Source organism: Macaca mulatta, chromosome 15 (genome assembly GCF_049350105.2).
Source record: "Macaca mulatta isolate MMU2019108-1 chromosome 15, T2T-MMU8v2.0, whole genome shotgun sequence".
Classification (NCBI taxonomy): domain Eukaryota; kingdom Metazoa; phylum Chordata; class Mammalia; order Primates; family Cercopithecidae; genus Macaca; species Macaca mulatta.
The window spans coordinates 83,464,231-83,483,574 of record NC_133420.1 but is presented as its reverse complement, the minus strand read 5'-3'; the positions used below and the strand labels follow the sequence as shown (position 1 = coordinate 83,483,574).

Genomic DNA, 19,344 nt, shown 5'->3' with positions numbered 1-19,344 from the left:
CAGTTATCCAGTGTTTAGCTTCTACTTATAAGTGAGAATATGCGGTATTTGGTTTTCTGTTCCTGTGTTAATTTGCTTAGGATAAGGGCTTCCAGCTGCATCCATGTTGCAGCACAGGACATGATTTTGTTCTTTTTTTGTGGCTGCATAGTAATCCATAGTGTATATGTACCACATTTTCTTTATCCAATCCATCGTTGATTGATGAGCACCTGCGTTGATTCCATGTCTTTGGTATTGTGAATAGTGCTGTGATGAACATAAAAGTGCATGGGTTTTTTTGGTAGAATGATTTGTTTTCTTTTGGATATGTACCCAGTAATGGGATTGCTGGGTCAAATGGTAGTTCTAAGTTCTTTGAGAAATCTCCATTTCACTTTCCACAGTGGCGGAACTAATTTACATTCCCACCAACAATATATAAACATTTCCTTTTCTCAGCAGCCTCATCAGCATCTTAACATGCTGTTTTTTGACTTTTTACTAATAGGCTGAAGTTTTAAATTCATGAAAAAAACATAATTTCAAAGTTAGGTTTTTCATTGTAGTTGTGATATATCCCTGGGAATATATAGTTAATTACTATAAATATGAAAATTATTACCTATTTTTTACTTATATGGTTTAAAATTAATATTTGATATCTCAGTGCTATGACTTAGAAAAAATGAAAAGTTTTTATTTGAATCATAAATCTATAAATATTTACAAATATTTTCAATGAGGTACATATAAAACCATTCAGTTTCAGAGTAGTTTGATGGAGAGTACTAAGTAGTTGTAACTAATCACCATCTTATAAACTACTGTTGAATATGTATTTGAGATCTGTTATTAAGTTTGTTTGTATACTTTGGCATAAAAATGAGAAAGCAGACTTAAAAGAGCTGACTCAAATTTGTTATTTTGTAGTCTGATTTTCTTTCAATTGATTGGTTTACCATTTGTGATTGAGGGTGCTTATTTTCTAAAAGAAGGTAGCAATGTAGACAAGAAGAAAATATTTCCCAGATTTACTATTTGACTTACAAACATTGGATTTAGACATCATATCAAAGAAAAATAGAATTTAAGGGGTACAATTACAAAATTTAAATCGAGTTGTATCTACCTATCTATTTTACTTCCTTACTTTAGTGTAAGAATAAACATTTCATGCCAGGTGCAGTGGCTCACACCTGTAATCCCAGCACTTTGGGAGGCTGAGGCGGGCGGATCACTTGAGGCCAGGAATTCCAGACCAGTCTGGCCAATGTGGCGAAACCCTGTCTCTGCTAAAAATACAAAAATTGGCTGGGTGTAGTGACGCATGCCTGTAGTCCCAGCTACACTGGAGGCTGAGGCATGAGAATTGCTTGAGCCTGGGAGGTGGAAGTTGCAGTGAGCTGAGATCGTGCCACTGCACTCTAGCCTGGGTGACAGAGTGAGACTCTGTCCCCACCTCCCTCTCCCCCCTGAAAAAAGAATAAACATTTCAATTATTCCAGAAATTTTGGATAATTAGAAAGAATTCTGGTTATTATCATTTTTATGGATTAATGTTGAAACATTTTCATGGCGTCTTAGGCTTTGTTTCCTGGTGAGTTTATCTTTCCTAACTCAGGTTGTGTGTTGCCATTCCTATGAGGCTTGCCTCACACAGAGTTCCATAACTTTTCTCTGAATTCAGGACCTTTGTGCATACCTCTGTCACAGGAAGGATATACCATATCATTTTGCAGTCTATGTTCTCTTAAAGCCTATGAGCTCCTCAAGAGCTAAGACTGTGTAGTTTCATGATTATTGTATATATCTTGAGCATTAGGATATTGACTGGCATGTATTAAGTACTTAATAAATATTGGTTAAATAAACATTGCCAGTCAGGCACGGTGGCTCACACCTGTAATCCCAGCACTTTGGGAGGCTGAGGCAGGCAGATCACTGGAGGTCAGGAGTTTGAGACCAGGCTGGCCAACATGATGAAACCCCGTCTCTATTAAAAAAAATACCAAAATTAGCTGGGCGTGGTGGCAGGCACCTATAATCTCAGCTACTCAGGGGGCTGAGTCAGGGGAATCGCTTGAACCTAGGAGGTGGAGGTTGCAGACTGCCGAGATCACACCACTGCACTCCAGCCTGGGGGACACGGCGAGACTCCATCTCAACAACAACAACAACAACAACAAATTGCTTCATTAGATCCTTGTAGCCACCCCACCAAGTAGATAGTCTAGATGACATTATTATTATTCACTATTTATAGATGAGAAGCCTCAAGTATTTGGAGTTTTAGTAATATGCCCAAAGTCACATTAGTTAATTTTGTAGATCTGGGATTCAGCCCGAGTTTTGTTGGTTTGTTTTATTTTAATATCTGTCATGTTTGGACAGCATCAAACCCAAGTTTTATGGTTCTAAAACCCATTTTCTGACTAATGTGAAGCGTTTTTTTTCTCTCCCCACCCCTTCTTTAAACTATTTTCTAAAAAACTCTTTTTCTTTTAAACTTTATTTTCTGCAAAGGTAAACTATCCACAGAGTTCAAAAATTAAAACAATATTGGATTGAGAGTTCTTGCTTTCATTCTTGTCCTTCCCATTCCTCTACCTTCCTGCCTGCTTATTTTTATTCTTTTCACTTATTTACCCCAAATGTAGCATACTATATACACTGATGTGGAACCTGCTATTTTCAACATATATCAGCAATACATTGTTCTTGAACACTATGTGGAGAACTACATAATTTTTAATAGTTGTTTTGAAAAAAGAATAAACTCGTCTATTTTACAGCAACATGGATGGAACTGGAGGCCATTATCTTAAGCGAAACAACGCAGACACAGTCAAATACCACATGTTCTCACTTAGAATTGGGAGCTAAATAATGTTTACATATGGACATAGAATGTAGATTAATGGTCACTGGAGACTCAAAAGGGTGGGAGGCTGGAAATGGAGTTAAGGGATACTCAATGGGTACAGTGTAAACTCTTGGGTGTTGGTTACACTAAAAATCCAGACTTCACCACTATGCAATATATCCATGTAACAAAACTGCACTTTTACACCTTTATTTATTTTTGAGACAGGGTCTTGCTCTGTCACCCAGGCTGGGGTGCAGTGGTGCGATCTTGGCTCACTACAGCCTTGACTTCCCCAGCTCAAGTGATCTGCCTGCCTCTGTCCCCCAAGTAGCTGGCACTACAAGCGCATGACACCACTCCCAGCTAATTTTTGTAATTTTTGTAGACATGGGGTTTTACCATGTTTCCCAAGCTGGTCTCAATCTCTTGAGCTCAAATGATCCGCTCGCCTCAGTCTCCCAGAGGGTTGGGGTTATAGGCATGAGCCACTGTGCTTGGCCTGTAGGCCCTTAAATTTACACACACACACACACACACACACACACGCACGAGTTGTTTTGTAGCCTTTTTACAGCTATATATAATTGTTTTGTTGGAATGAACTTGTTTATTCATCCTATGGTTGGTGGACACAGGGAATATAGTTTGTTTTTTCTTTTCTTTTTTTTTTTGAGACGAAGTGTCGCTCTTATTGCTCAGGCTGGAGTGCAGTGGCGCGATCTCGGCTCACCGCAACCTCCGCCTCCCAGATTCAAGTGATTCTCCGGCCTCAGCCTCCCTAGTGGCTGGGATTACAGGCATGCACCACCACGCCCGACTAATTTTGTATTTTTTTAGTAGAGACGGAGTTTCTCCATGTTGGTCAGTCTAGTCTCGAACTCCCAACCTCAGGTGATTTGCCCACCTCGGCCTGGAAATATAGTTTTAAAATGTCTTTTTATGTAGAATTTCAAGTGTATGCAAAGTGAAATAGTAAAATGAACTTCCCACATACCCATCGCCCAGCTTCAATACTTACCTCATGTCAATGGTTTTTATCTCTTACCTCCTAGAATTCTTCCACTTTCAGCTTTAAATTTTTTTTTTATTTTTTATTTTGAGGGAAGGTCTCACTGTTAACCAGGCTGGAGTGCAGTGGTGCAATCATGGCCCACTGCAGCTTCGGACTACCTGGCTCAAGGGATCTTCCTCCTCAGCCTTCTGAGTAGCTGGGACTACAGGCGCCGGCTGCCTCCAGACTATTTTGAAGTGAATCCCAGATATCAAATCACTATAACCATAAATATTTCAGTCAAATAGTATTGTTTGACAGTAAGAACATCACTTTTCTATAGTAAAAAATCCGTTATAATCTATATATAAGAATAAAAAGATCTATTAAATTTCTTAGGCTTATAGAGATACTCATGTTATAATGTTTCTTATAAGAGAGGAAGAATACTTCCCTTTAGTTTTCAAAAACCAGGCCAGGAGCGGTGGCTTATGCCTGTCATCTCAGTGCTTTGGGAGGCTAAGGTGGGAGGATCACTTGAAGCTAGCAGTTCAAGATCAGCCCGGGCAACATAGCAAGACCCCATCTCTACAAAAAGTAAAAAAAATTAACTGGGTATGATGGTGTGTACCTGTAGTCCCAGCTACTTGAGAAGCTGAGGTGGGAGGATCACTTGAGCCCAGGAATTCAAGGCTATAGTGAGCTATGATCACACTACTGCACTTCAGCCTGGGTAACAAAGTGAGACCTTGTCTCTTAAAAAACCCAAACATTTAATTTATTATATTTTATAAAAGAAGTATCTGAATGGATTAGTAGGTAAAATTTTGAAACTTTGAAAATTTAGATTGAGTTGTATCTATATATCTATTTTTCTTTGATAGAATGGGTTATATTGTACCAGCCTATCTTTCATAACACAGTTAACTCTTGTCTTCATTCTTCCACTCTTTCTCTTTTTATTTAAACATATTGAGAAAGGGAATAAACTGTCTTTTGTTTGTTTATTTTTCTTTTTTAAGCCAAAACAGAAAGAAGTGCTTGGATGAATGATAATCTGTTACTGTCAAAGTATTCTACTCAATTTAAGATTGATGCTAGCATTTCTTAGCTTGATTTAATTACTTGTCTGTCATCTGGTAGTTACGGATTCGAGACCTTGAAGGAGCTTTGCAAGTAGAAAAGGCCAGTCAAGCAGAAGCTGTTGCTGATTTGGAAATGATCAAGAATGAATTCAAAGAAGTTGAAAGTGCATATGAGCGAGAAAAGCATAATGCACAAGAGAGCTTTGCAAAGCTAAATTTGTAAGTATTCTACTGTAAAATTCTCTAAATTAACATAAAGATTTTATAAAAGCTATGTAAAATATGAATGTATACTATGTATTTTTGATATAGCTCCCATTAATGTCTGTGGTAGATTGGGGTAAGTGACTTCATAAAGCATAACTATACTTTCCTGTATAGGTAAAAATGGAAATGCTCTTTTGGATGTTGAAGTATATTATATTCCAAGTAGCCCAAGAAATTGAGTAATATACTAGGAAGTAAATATATTAATGTAGTTTGTATTATATGATTGATGTAATGCAATATCTTTAAGTATTAAGACCAGCTTGGGCAACATAGTGAGACTTCGTCTCTACAAAAAAATAAAAAAATTAGCCGGGTATAGTGGTGTGCACGTGTAGCCCCAGCTACTCGAGAGGCTGAGGTGGGAGGATCACCTGAGCCCAGGAGTTCAACGCTGAAGTGAGCTATGATCTAAGGCTAAGATCTGGGGCTAAGATTTCTAAGCCACGTAAAATGGTCTATATGAAGATGGATAATATTTGACATTTTCTCAAACTACAGAAATAATAATAATAGCAGTAATACTGCTACTAGTGGCTAACATGCATTTGTGACTCACTACATACATAGCACTGCATCGTTTCATTTGTCTAACACCCTATGAGGAAGGTACTTTTAAAAATCTCTTTTACAGATGTGGAAATTGAGGCTTAGCCAGAGTAAGGACATATAGCTCGTAAGTGGCAGAATTAAAATCTTTCTGACTCCTACTGATTTTAACCTTTTTCAGTTCAAAAGCCTTTCATCTTCAAAATTCTGTGAAATGCTTTAAGAAGTTTATAATGCATTCATATGTTTCCAAAAATAAGTCAATAGTAGACATTTTAAACCGTTTTCCCCCAGAGGGTGAAATTCATACTACTATTTGTTTGTGGCATGATAATACACTGGCATATAGGAATTATATTTTAATGTTAGTTTCTATTTATGGCAAGTAGATAATGGTTTTCCATTTGTAGCCACAGTATAAAGATTTCTTTTAAAATGCTTTATTGGCTGGGCACGGTGGCTCATGCCTGTAATCCCAGCTCTTTGTGAGGCTGACTCTGGTAGATCACTTGAGTTCAGGAGTTTGAAACCAGCTTGGCTAACACAGTGAAACCCCGTCTCTACTAAAAATACAAAAATTAGCCAGGTGTGGTGGTGGGCACCTGTAATCCCAGCTACCTGGGAGGCTGAGGTGGGAGAATCACCTGAACCTGGAAGGCAGAGGTTGCAGTGAGCTGAGATCGTGCCATTGTACTCCAGCCTGGGCAACAGAGGGAGACTGTGTCTCAAAAAAACAAAAAAACAAAAAAAGACTTTATTTATTATAAGAATTGAGTTAATTTAAGTGAAAGTATTACTTAAATAGTGGTAAATTTTGTGAGTGTGACAAAAACCATGAAGATTGTACCTGAAAGACTGAAAAAATTTAAAACTCTTTTAAAATGTTGGTTTCTTTAATTAATGATACTTATATTTTAAACCAATAATTGTTAACTGAATTTCCTTGCTTCCTCTAGTATGACTTAAATGACATTCTGTGAATGTTATTCTAAGGACTTATTTCTCATTTTTTTTTTTTTAAACCGTTGCTTGAATGTGCACATTTAATATATTTCAATGTATTCAAATTTTATTCAAATATGTATTCAAATATTATTCTGCATATCTATTTGAAAGGCTTTTATGTGGAACGTAGTGAAGATTTATTTACTTTTGCTTTAAGGTAATGATTAGGACCTACAAATAAAACTGTAAGAAGTCAGAATGAGCTCCCAATAATTAAAGCTTTCTAGCAATGAAATAATAGACATCTTTCAGGGAACTAGTGACTCCCTGCCTTGGGAAATTCAAAACACAGAGTGGATGATTCTCTGTCATGGATATTGAAGAAGAGAGTCTCATAAAGATTGGACCGGAGGAATTTTAACCTACTTGCTAACAATTAAGCTCTGAGTCTAACCTATGTACTTTCCTAATTGGACCCCACAGCAGTTTTTTTCCTTAAGTTTGTTTTGCTGTTAGTTGTATTTTGGTACTTGAAAAATTTTACTCAAGTTTAATATTCCAGTAAGCACCAACTGACAATTCTAAACATTGGTTACATATTCCAACTAGGCACTAGCTAATTAACACTCCTAATGCTTTAACATAATGTCCCTTATCGCTTCTTCATCTGTATATAACTGTCATAATAATACACGTTAAATATTATAAATAAATAATGACGGGTAATCGTTAAAGCCCAATAATCATTGAAAATTTCTGTGACTTTCGTTTTCCCATCCAATCTTCCTTTTCCGTGTATGTGAAATGAAAGCCACTTCCATCCCTTCTGTCTGTAGTATAAGAAGGAATGATATGACTTGAGGGATCTACCTGTACTTCCATTTTCCATTTTCTGCCTGTACTTCTGACTATACTTCAGAATCGTCTTTAAAAAAGGTTTTTTAAATTTCTTAAATATTTTTTTAAAGAAGATTCTGAATTTCTGAAAAAAATTCTGTTGTTTCAAAGTAGTTCTAAGTTTTGGTTAATGTATTCCACATAGAGAATTGATAGATTTTAGGTCTTTAAGGTAAATAATACTTTTAACTTACAACTTTGAGAATGTGGAGTTTTGGAGTAGAATATTGTTTTACCTGTTGTGAACTGATGTAGCAGTTCATCATGCTTGAACCTGCCATTGGGTAAGGTTCTTAAGCTTCTGTTTCTTGCCAGGTAGACCTAGGCAGGATCTCACTAAAAGTCAGGAGAAAGAAAGCTGTGTTTATATTGCAGAGTTATAGTTTTGGTCCATAGTTTCATAACAGTAGACATTCCTGCATGAAATTATTTTAGATGGAATGTATATATTCCATCATTCTGTAATCAAAATTTCTTAGTGTAAAATTTTTTCCATCTAAAACTTACAGTATGAAACTAAAGCTTTTCAATAATCTTTTGTTTTCTTTTTGAACATTTTTTTTCTTTTTAATTATGGGTAAATAATAGTTGTACATGTTTATAGGGTACATGTGATATTTTTATACAAGCGTACAATGTGTGATGATCAAATCAGGGTAACTGGGCTATCCATTAACTCAGGCATTTATCATTTATTTATGTTAGGAACATTCCAATTCCACTTTTTTAGTTATTTTGAAATATGTAATAAATTATTGTTAACTATAGTTGCTCTGTTGTGCCACCAAACACTAGATCCTGTTACTTCCATCTAGCTGGATTTTTGTACCCATTAACCATCTGAATTTTCAAATATAGTAAAGTCTTCATTAGCTGTGATAATTGATTGCTGGGCAATAGTAGGGAGAAAGAGATCATAGTAATTCTCAGGTATAGTTGAAACTTAAATTTAATTTGAAACATCGTTAGTCAAATATATCATACTAAATGGACTGCATCTAAATTTATTTCTTAGACTCAATATTTAGGAATTTAGCTTCCTAAATATATCACCCAAAAGGATAAACATAACAACAGTATTGTAACTTAGTAGCACTATTTTTGTTTACATTGTATGTAAAACATAGTCCAAAGATGGCTATTTGTTAAAATAGCCTGTTATTGTCAAATTCTTAGCTGAAGTATTTAAAAAAAAAAAAGAAGAATGGAACTCCAGTAGGAAAGAAGGCATCCTAGCTACAGACTTACTTCTCCTCTTTTCCCTTTCCTGCCTAAATCCTCCACCTTTTAAGTCCTGGCCCTTTCCCATCAGAATTCAGAGACGAGGCATCTCCTTTACCTGCCCTACTCTTGCCCCACTTACTCCCTCTTGGTTGGGAGTTTAGCAGCGTGGTAGGAGTCAGCTTTTTTGGGTTGTCCACCAGAATGCTCAATAGCAAGGTGTGTTCCCCCATTTCAATGGACACAGTTTGGCCTTTATTTATAAAATAGTACCCCCCCCCCAAAAAAAAAGCTGTGTGTGTATTGTGTGTGTAATGACAGATGCACTTAATTTTGTATTTTTTGAGTAATAGTAATTTTTAACTAAAATCTTGATTTTATCAAATTAATACATGTATACAGTCTAATGAATAAAATGGTACTGTTAGGCTCATGAAAAACAACAGTTTCATGCCCCATTGCTCTCCACTATCAGTTTCTACTCCTTTGATGCATCTGCTTTCAAGTCTTAGTGCTGTTTCTTCTGAAATTTGGTTTCATATTTCTAAATAACAAGCATAGTATGCCATTTTTTCAGTTTCTGCCTTTAGATATCTATTGACTTCTACTTATATATCTCTATTACATGCTTCTCCCACACCACAGACACTTACTCCTTCCCCCTTTCCATCCTTTCCATAGAGTTATATTTTTGGGTTCAGCATACTTTATTTTTTCTACAGTTTAATTTTTGTTAACCCATCTTTTTTTTTATAGCACATTTTATTGTGTTCTTTGTTATTTATTGTCCGTCTTATGTAACAAGAAACTTTGTTTTGTTTATTACTGTCTGTCAATGCCTAGAAAGGTACATAAGAGCTGCTAAATATAGATTTATGGAATTGGGCTGGATGTGGTGGCTCATACCTGTAATCCCAGCACTTTGGGAGGCTGTGGTGGGAGGATTGCTTGAGGCCGAGGTGGGGGAAGATTGCTTGTGGTGGCGCATGTTTGTAGTCCCAGCTATTTGGGAGGCTGAGGTATAAGGATTGCTTATGCCAAGGAGTTCGAGGCTGCAGTGAGCTATGATCATGCCACTGTACTTCACCATGGGCGACCAAGTGAGACGCTGTCTAAAAAAACAAAACAGAAAATATTTGCAGAATCAACAGATGAGAATAGTTAATAATTGCCTCATTTTAAACTGTATTAGTTTATGTGATTAACCAATCACTTATTAAATTATTTCTAAACATTAACAGAACCGAAAGTCTCCCATGTTCCTACACCTCAGAGATGCTATCATTTTAAATTTCTTCTAAGAGATGTTCCTCCTGGACTCTTTTGTCTACTTCTTCCAGTCTGGGCAAGTTTTTTTTTTTTTAATTTATTTTTAATTTTTTTTAGACTTTAAGTTCTAGGATACATGTGTGCAACATGCAGGTTTGTTACATAGGTATACATGTGCCATGTTGGTTTGCTGCATCCATCAAGTCGTTTACATTAGGTCTTTACATTAGGTCTTTCTCGTAATGCTATCCCTCCCCAAGCCCCTCACTCCTGGCCAGGCCCCGGTGTTTGATGTTCCCCTGCCCCGAGTACATGTGTTCTCATTGTTCAGTTCCCACCTATGAGTGAGAACATGTGGTGTTTGGTTTTCTGTCCTTGTGATCGTTTGCTCAGAATGATGGTTTCCAGCTTCATCCATGTCCCTGCAAAGAATGTGAACTCATCCTTTTTTATGGCTGCATAGTATTCCATAGCGTATATGTGCCACATTTTCTTAATCCAGTCTATCATTGATGGACATTTGGGTTGGTTCCAAGTCTTTGCTATTGCGAATAGTGCCGCAATAAACATATGTGTGCATGTGTCTTTATAGCAGCATGATTTATAATCCTTTGGGTATATACCCAGTAACGGGATGGCTGGGTCAAATGGTATTTCTAGTTCTAGATCTTGAGGAATCGCCACACTGTCTTCTACAATGGTTGAACTAGTTTACAGTCCCACCAGCAGTGTAAAAGTGTTCCTATTTCTCCACATCCTCTCCAGCACCTGTTGTTTTCTGACGTTTTAATGATCGCCATTCTACCTGGTGTGAGATGGTATCTCATTGTGGTTTTGATTTGCATTTCTCTGATGACCAGTGATGATAAGCATTTTTTCATGTGTCTGTTGGCTGCATGAATGTCTTCTTTTGAGAAGTGTCTGTTCGTATACTTTACCCACTTTTTGATGGGGTTGTTTGATTTTTTTTCTTGTAAATTTGTTTGAGTTCTTTGTAGATTCTGTATATTAGCCCTTTGTCAGATGGATAGATTGTAAAAATTTTCTCCCATTCTGTAGGTTGCCTGTTCACTCTGATGGTAGTTTCTTTTGCTGTGCAGAAGCTCTTTAGTTTAATTAGATCCCATTTGTCAATTTTGGCTTTTGTTGCCATTGCTTTTTGTGTTTTAGTCATGAAGTCCTTGCCCATGCCTATGTCTTGAATGGTATTCCCTAGGTTTTCTTCTAGGGTTTTTATGGTTTTAAGTCTAACATTTAAGTCTTTAATCCATCTTGAATTAATTTTTGTATAAGGTGTAAGGAAGGGATCCAGTTTCAGCTTTCTGCATATGGCTAGCCAGTTTTCCCAACACCATTTATTAAATAGGGAATCCTTTCCCCATATCTTGTTTTCGTCAGGTTTGTCAAGATCAGATAGTTGTAGATGTGTGGTGTTATTTCTGAGATCTCTGTTCTTTTCCATTGGTCTGTATCTCTGTTTTGGTACCAGTACCATGCTGTTTTGGTTACTGTAGCCTTGTAGTATAGTTTAAAGTCAGATAGTGTGATGCCTCCAGCTTTGTTCTTTTTGCTAAAGATTGTCTTGGCCATGCAGGTTCTTTTTTGGTTCCATATGAACTTTAAAGTAGTTTTTTCCAATTCTGTGAAGAAGGTCATTGGTAGCTTGATGGCAATGGCATTGAATCTGTAAATTACCTTGGGCAGTATGGCCATTTTCATGATACTGATTATTCCTACCCATGAGCATGGAATATTCTTCTATTTGTTTGTGTCCTCTTTTATTTCCTGAGCAGTGGTTTCTAGTTCTTGAAGAAGTCCTTCACATTCCTTGTAAGTTGGATTCCTAGGTATTTTATTCTCTTTGTAGCAATTGTGAATGGGATTTCACTCATGATTTGGCTCTCTGTCTGTTATTGGTGTATAAGAATGCTTGTGATTTTTGCACATTGAGTTTTGTATCCTGAGACTTTGCTGAAGTTGCTTATCAGCTTAAGGAGATTGTGGGCTGAGACAATGGGGTTTTCTAAATATACAATCATGTCATCTGCAAACAGGGACAATTTGACTTCCTCTTTTCCTAATCGAATACTCTTTATTTTTTTCTCCTGCCTGATTGCCCTGGCTGGAACTTCCAACACTTTGTTGAATAGGAGTGGTGAGAGAGGGCATCCTTGTCTGTGTTGGTTTTCAAAGGGAATGCTTCCAGTTTTTGCCCATTCAGTATGATATTGGCTGTGGGTTTGTCATAAATAGCTGTTACTATTTTGAGATATGTTCCATCCTTACCTAGTTCATTGAGAGTTTTTGGCATGAAGGGGTGTTGAATTCTGTAGAAGGCCTTTTCTGCATCTATTGCGATAATCATGTGGTTTTTGTTGTTGGTTCTGTTTATGTGATGGATTACATTTATTAATTTGCGTATGTTGAACCAGCCTTGCATCCCAGGGATGAAGCCAACTTGATCTTTGTGGATAAACTTTTTGATGTGCTACTGGATTTGGTTTGCTAGAATTGTATTGAGGATTTTTGCATCTATGTTCATCAGGGATATTGGTCTAAAATTCTCTCTTTTTGTTCTGTCTCTGCCAGGCTTTGGCATCTGGATGATGCTGGCCTTGTAAAATGAGTTAAGGAGGATTCCCTCTTTTTCTATTGATTTGAATAGTTTCAGAAGGAATGGTACCAGCTCCTGTTTGTACTTCTGGTAGAACTCGACTGTGAAACCGTCCAGTCCTGGGCTTTTTTTTTTGGTTCATAGGCTATTAATTGTTGCCTTAATTTCAGAACCTGTTGTTGGTGAATTCAGAGATTCAACTTCTTTCTGGTTTAGTCTTGGGGAGGGTGTATGTGTCCAGGAATTTATCCATTTCTTCTAGATTTTCTAGTTCATTTCCATAGAGGTGTTTATAGTATTCTCTGATGGTAGTTTGTATTTCTGTGGGATTGGTGGTGATATCCCATTTATCATTTTTTATTGCATCTATTTGATTCTTCTCTCTTTTCTTCTTTATTAGTATTGCTAGCAGTCTATCTATTTTATTGATCTTTTCAAAAAACCAGCTCCTGGTTTCATTGATTTTTTTGAAGGGTTTTTTTTGTGTCTCTATCTCCCACTGTTCTGCTCTAATCTTAGCTGTTTCTTGCCTTCTGCTGGCTTTTGAATTTGATTGCTCTTACTTCTCTAATTCTTTTAATTGTGATGTTAGGGTGTCGATTTTAGATCTTTCCTGCTTTCTCTTGTGGGTATTTAGTGCTATAAATCTCCCTCTACACACTTCCTTAACTGTGTCCCAGAGATTCTGGTACATTGTGTCTTCGTTCTCATTGCTTTCAAGTAACATCTTTATTTCTGACTTCGTTTTGTTATTTACTGAGAAGTCATTCAGGAGCAGGTTGTTCACTTTCCATGTAGTTGCACGGTTTTGAGTGAGTTTCTTAATCCTGAGTTCTAATTTGATTGCACTGTGGTCTGAGACAGTTTGTTGTGATTTCTGTTCTTTTACATTTGCTGAGGAGTGTTTTATTTCCAGTTATGTGGTCAGTTTTAGAATAAGTGCGATGCGGTGTTGAGAAGAATGTATATTCTTTTGATTTGGGGTGGAGAGTTCTGTAGATGTCTATTAATTCCACTTGGTCCAGAGCTGAGCTTAAGTCCTGGATATCCTTGTTAACCTTCTGTCTCGTTGATCTGTCTAGTGTTGACAGTGGGGTTTTAAAGTATCCCATTATTATTGTGTGGGAGTCTAAGTCTCTTTGTGAGTCTCTGAGAACTTGATTTATGAATCTGGGTGCTCCTGTATTGGTTGCATATGTATGTAGGACAGTTAGTTCTTCTTGTTGAATTGATCCCTTTACCATTATGTAATGGCCTTCTTTGTCTCTTCTGATCTTTGTTGGTTTAACATCTGTTTTATCAGAGACTAGGACTGCAACTCCTGCTTTTTTTTTTTTTTTTGCATTTGCTTGGTAGATCTTCCTCCATTCCTTTATTTTGAGCCTGTGTGTGTCTCTGCATGTGAGATGGGTCTCCTGGGTACAACACACCGATGGGTCTTGACTCTTTATGCAATTTGACAGTCTGTGTCTTTTACTTGGGGCATTTAGCCCATTTACATTTAAGGTTAATATTATTATGTGTGAATTTGATCCTGTCATTATGATGTTAGCTGGTTATTTTGCCCGTTAATTGATGCAGGCTTGTCATAGCATTGATGGTCTTTACAATTTGGCATGTTTTTTTCAGTGGCTGGTACCAGTTGTTCCTTTCGACGTTTACTGTTTCCTTCAGGCGCTCTTGTAAGGCAGGCCTGGTGGTGACAAAATCTCTCATTTGCTTGTCTGTAAAATATTTTATTTCTCCTTCACTTATGAAGTTTAGTTTGGTTGAATATGAAATTCTGGGTTGAAAATTCTTTAAGAATGTTGAATATTGGCCCCCCACTATCTTCTGGCTTGTAGGGTTTCTGCCAAGAGATGTGCTCTTAGTCTGATGGGCTTCCCTTTGTGGGTAACCTGATCTTTCTCTCTGGCTGCCCTTAACATTTTTTCCTTCATTTCAACCTTGGTGAATCTGAGAATTATGTGTCTTGGGGTTGCTCTTCTCGAGAAGTATCTTTGTCGTGTTCTCTGTATTTCCTGAATTTGAATGTTGGCCTGCCTTTCTAGGTTGGGGAAGTTCTCCTGGATAATATCCTGAGGAGTGTTTTCCAACTTGGTTCCATTCTCCCCGTCACTTTCAGGTGAACCAATCAAATGCACGTTTGGTTTTTTCACATAGGCCCGTATTTCTTGGAGGCCTTGTTCATTTCTCTCTCTCTCTATCTATATATGTATATATATGCAGACACACACAGCCATGTGTGTGTATATATTATGTGTGTGTGAGTCTTATATATATATAAGAGATGGGATCTCAATCCGTTACCTAGACTGAGTGCAGTGGCACAATCATAGCTCACTGCAACCTTGAACTCCTGGGCTCAGGCACTCCTTCTGCCTCAGCCTCCTGAGAGTCTGGAACTACAGACACACACCACTGTGCCTGGCTGATATTTAAATTATTTTGTAGAAATGGAGTCTTCTTTTGTTGCCCAGGCTGATCTTAAACTCCTGGCTTCAAATGATTCTCCTGCCATGGACTGCCAAAGTGCTGGGATTACAGTTGTGAACAGCTGCACCTGGCCTTTCTGAGCAAAACTTAAATAGGAAGGTGAATCCTTTGAAAAGAAATTCATATGTCTTCAAAGTGAATGTGAATTATTTTTGATTATTCTTCGTTTTGGATTTTCCAAGCCACCACACTGGTTCTACTTGCATGGACATTCAGATGTGAGACATTTGTTCCATTTTTAATGTTGTATTTTAATTTTAAAATTGTTTGGTAGTACTGTTTTCTCATTCTTGAGATAGTCTCTGAGCTAATTGAACTATGGTAGGTGGGTTTTGCTCATCAAAAATGACGGTGCAACCAAATCAACACTAACCAAATCTATTTTGCTTATAGCCTTGGGCATACTACAAATACCTACTATCAAAGGGGAAGTGATATTGCTTTGAAGTTTTTCATTTAAGAATATGCAGTACTTTTTGTTTGAAAAAGGAAAGGCAGCCTTAAAAAGTCTTTTAGCATGAACACATGATATGTAGTACATCTGCCATATGTCTTAAAGGTGTGTAATATCAGTTGATATAAGCGTGTTTGAAAAACCTGCTCTGACACTTTAACTTTTCAGATTAGAAAGAGAGTATTTCTCCAAAAACAAGAAACTGAATGAAGAGATCGAGGAACAGAAGAAAGTAATTATAGACCTCTCAAAGAGACTCCAGTATAATGAAAAAAGTTGCAGTGAGTTACAGGAAGAACTAGTAATGGTAAGAATAAAAAAGAAAACCCTATGCAATCACTTTACTGGGTCGTAGTTGATGTATAGCAGGGTTGTTTTTCCTCACCACATTCCATGAGATAATAGTATGAAAGTTATTTTAGTGACAAACAAAATTTCCAAAACTGGAAATGCTGATTACATCAAAGATATACATAATGAAATCTCTCTGATTTGGAATAATTGGGGGAAACTAACTCAACTAGTAAAAACTCTGAATTATAGAATTTTCAAAAATGTATTCAAATGTTTTCATTTTTTTATCGTACATAAAACAGTGTTACTTAGATTAAGGGTGATTGGGGTTTGTAATGAACACATCTGATGATTTCAAAGACTTCCTTTTGTAATTGTTTTGTACCTGATCACTCTCTCTCCATTCTCCAGTAATCTAGCTTTTACACAATAACCAAATTTATCTTTGTAAAATATTGATCTGTGTTTGTCAACCTCTCTTTATTCAAAACGCATCAGCATGTCAGTGTCTCCCTGTTGTTTTTGAAATAACGGCCGGTTTCTTGTTGTGTAATCTCAGGACCTTTTCCTTTTGTCTTCATGTTAACTTTTCTACCCTCTTCTTTTGCCTTTGTCCTCTATCTGTCTTGCTTTAGCTTCATTATAGTGTTCCTTGTTTTCTAAACACATTTTTTTCTTTTCTTTTCTTTTTTTTTAAGATGGGGTTTCATTCACTCTGTTGCCCAGGCTAGAGTGCAGTGGTGCAACCCTAGCTTACTGTAATCTCCAACTCCTGGGCTCAAGCGCTCCTCTTGCCTCAGCCCCCTGAGTAGCTGAGACTGCAGATGTGTGCCTCTGTGCCTGGCTGGTTTAAAAATTTTTTTACAGAGATGAGGTCTCGCTGCGTTGGCTAGGCTGGCACCAAACAAGTGGCCTCAAGTGGTCCTCCTGTCTTGGCTTCCCAAAATGCTGGGATTAAGGTATGAACCACTGCACTTGATCTAAACACATCTTTTCATATATTCTTATTTTTATTCACGTTTTTCATTTCTTTGACCTGCAGTGACTAAAATGCTCCTTTTTGTTTCCATTGACAGATTTCTATACATCCTGTGATGCCCAGCTCTGATTTCTTGCAATCTGTGAAGCTTTCTGTTATTCTGTCTTCCCCACTGTCATCCCCCTTAAGTTAAAATTCTGTGCCTCCTGAACAGTATTTCTTTAGTACTTAGTTCAGCATCTTTATCATAATACTCACTGAAATTTGATGTGTATTATGTCTCCCAAGAGGATATGAATGCATTCAGGTTAGCTTACTTCATTTTACATACCTAGATTCCACTATAGTACTTGACTCAATAAACATTTGTTCGATGGATTTATTTGGTTGATGCAGAATCCTCTTCTCTGCAGTTTGCTGGGGACCCCACCAGGGAGGGTGTAAAGTTTATGGTAATACCGTATTACTTCTTTGTTTTGTTCTACGCGTATATACTTTCCTCAGAGGCTTGACTGCTTCACTTTCAGTTATATTCCAAAAGTTTTAGTGATTTAGTTATTGAGGACAATGGCTATTATTCTCTTCAAAAAAGGTGGACCCTGGGTTATACTAGGATTTGGTCACCAAATCAGTGCTGCCCGGATCAAAAGCTAATAATGGGATATAGTTAAAACTTCATTGTTTTGTCAGATGATCCAATATTATATACATTTTCCATTTATCTCAAGATATTTGCTGTGTTCTTATTCAGGAAATTGATATCATTGCTTGTTCTAGAAATCAGTTTGCAGTTTGGTATTTTGAATGTGATGTTTTAGAAAGTTAAGAGCCCTCTGTGTAGTCTACTTTAGCATCTGTTCACTGTAATGTGTCATCTTAAATTTCGTTGGCTGTTTTAACTCTTACCTCCTAGTTCAGGAGGTTGAATCAGTAGTGGAGAAAAATATGTCAGGGTCATTGAGCTGAGTACTGCATTTGGTCTGCTTGCTTATTAGATATTGTACTGAATAGTTTGGAAAATAAGCCAGGGTTATAACTAAGAATGCAAGAGTTAAGACATATTCACCAATATAGGTTGCATGAATTTTCCTAATTCTAGTTTTCTAGCACTTTAGTGAGTAGATACAAAAATAAAATGAGACTGGTTTAACTCACCACAGAGCATATGCATATTTAGTGATTAAGAAAATTTACTTGGTACCAACAGATTTTTTTTTCTAAAACTTTTACAAAGTGATATATGGTCTCAAATAATGCTAGTGACAGCTCACCAGCAACCTATGTTTGCCTGTTGGGACCCTCTGCACTCATTGTATTCATTGTATTAACCCATTAAACACTACTGTTTTGATAATGATGCTGAAAATTGTAGGCTGTTTCTTCAAAGCTTGATGGATTGCTAAAAGCAGTTGCAGATCTGTGAATAATGTAATAGTTCCTTGCCGAATGGGTTGTTTGAAAAACTTACTCAGGTTGCCAGACTAAGTGATGTACAATTTATGTGGCTCAGACCGTTAATATGTTCCTCTTAATTTTTTCATCTCTCTTAAACTCATAGCTTTGTGTCTTACTTTCTTCCATCTTTCTCTTCTTTCTTCTTCCCTGTTAGCTTTCTTTTAACTTTCTGTTTTGTGCTTATTAGAGCTGTTGTTCTCTATTTCTTTACCTGTCCGTAATATGAAATTTAAGACCTGTTTAATGAAAATGTCTTTAAATAGTAAGTACAATGTTTTTCTTTTTATAAATTACTATTCTATCACTTTTCCTAAATATATTTTTTCTTGTACATATTCCTTTATTGACTTTTCTCGGTAGATTAGTGGCCTTTGGGGGAAAGAAGGCTTGAAAAATTTCTCTTGAAAGGTGTTTCTGCCAAATTAAAATTTTAAGCCCTAAGAAATGAAGTTTTTCTAGTTCTGCATTCACAGTCTTGCTGTTATTTGTGCTTTGAATTCATAATTGTTGTTGACTGAAGAGAGAATGACTTATGAGGAAGATTTTCCCTTTTGCTTTTAGAAATGAAATTGTTTTAATGACATGCCATGATTTTACATACCCTAGTGTGTCTTTTCCACTGTTATATTTCTTTTGAGCATAATAGTTTTAGTATTTTACAGACTATAGATGGGAAGCATAAATTACCGACAGGTAAGTTTTCTTCCCCTTTGAGGTACCAGCTTGTTTTCTAGTTTAGGTCAGGTTCATGGTCATTATTTAAGTCTTGGTCTTTATTTTCTCTGTTACATTGCAAAAGAAAGTTAAAGTCACTATCCTCTGTAGGTTTACTCGTGAGATCAAGGTGTTATTAATAAGATACAAAGACTTGAGGAATTTTGAGACTTACAAATAACTTTGTATGTGTTAGTACAGCATAGCCTTATGCTGTATCCTGGGCTAGATACAGCAGCAGAGCTGTTAGGGGCTTTAGAGATCAT

The 19,344-nt window shown here is 36.8% G+C and overlaps 1 protein-coding gene across 3 annotated transcripts in view; it reads left to right on the top strand.

The window, feature by feature from the left end:
• Window positions 1–19,344, top strand: part of CCDC171 (coiled-coil domain containing 171) — a 387,879-nt gene that overhangs the window by 83,571 nt on the left and 284,964 nt on the right. For all 3 annotated transcript variants that reach the window (XM_015117649.3, XM_028835151.2, XM_015117650.3), the window contains exons 9-10: window positions 4,983–5,143; window positions 15,805–15,943. In XM_015117649.3, the coding sequence (XP_014973135.3) occupies window positions 4,983–5,143; window positions 15,805–15,943 (300 nt within the window). The remainder of the gene's footprint in view (window positions 1–4,982; window positions 5,144–15,804; window positions 15,944–19,344) is intronic.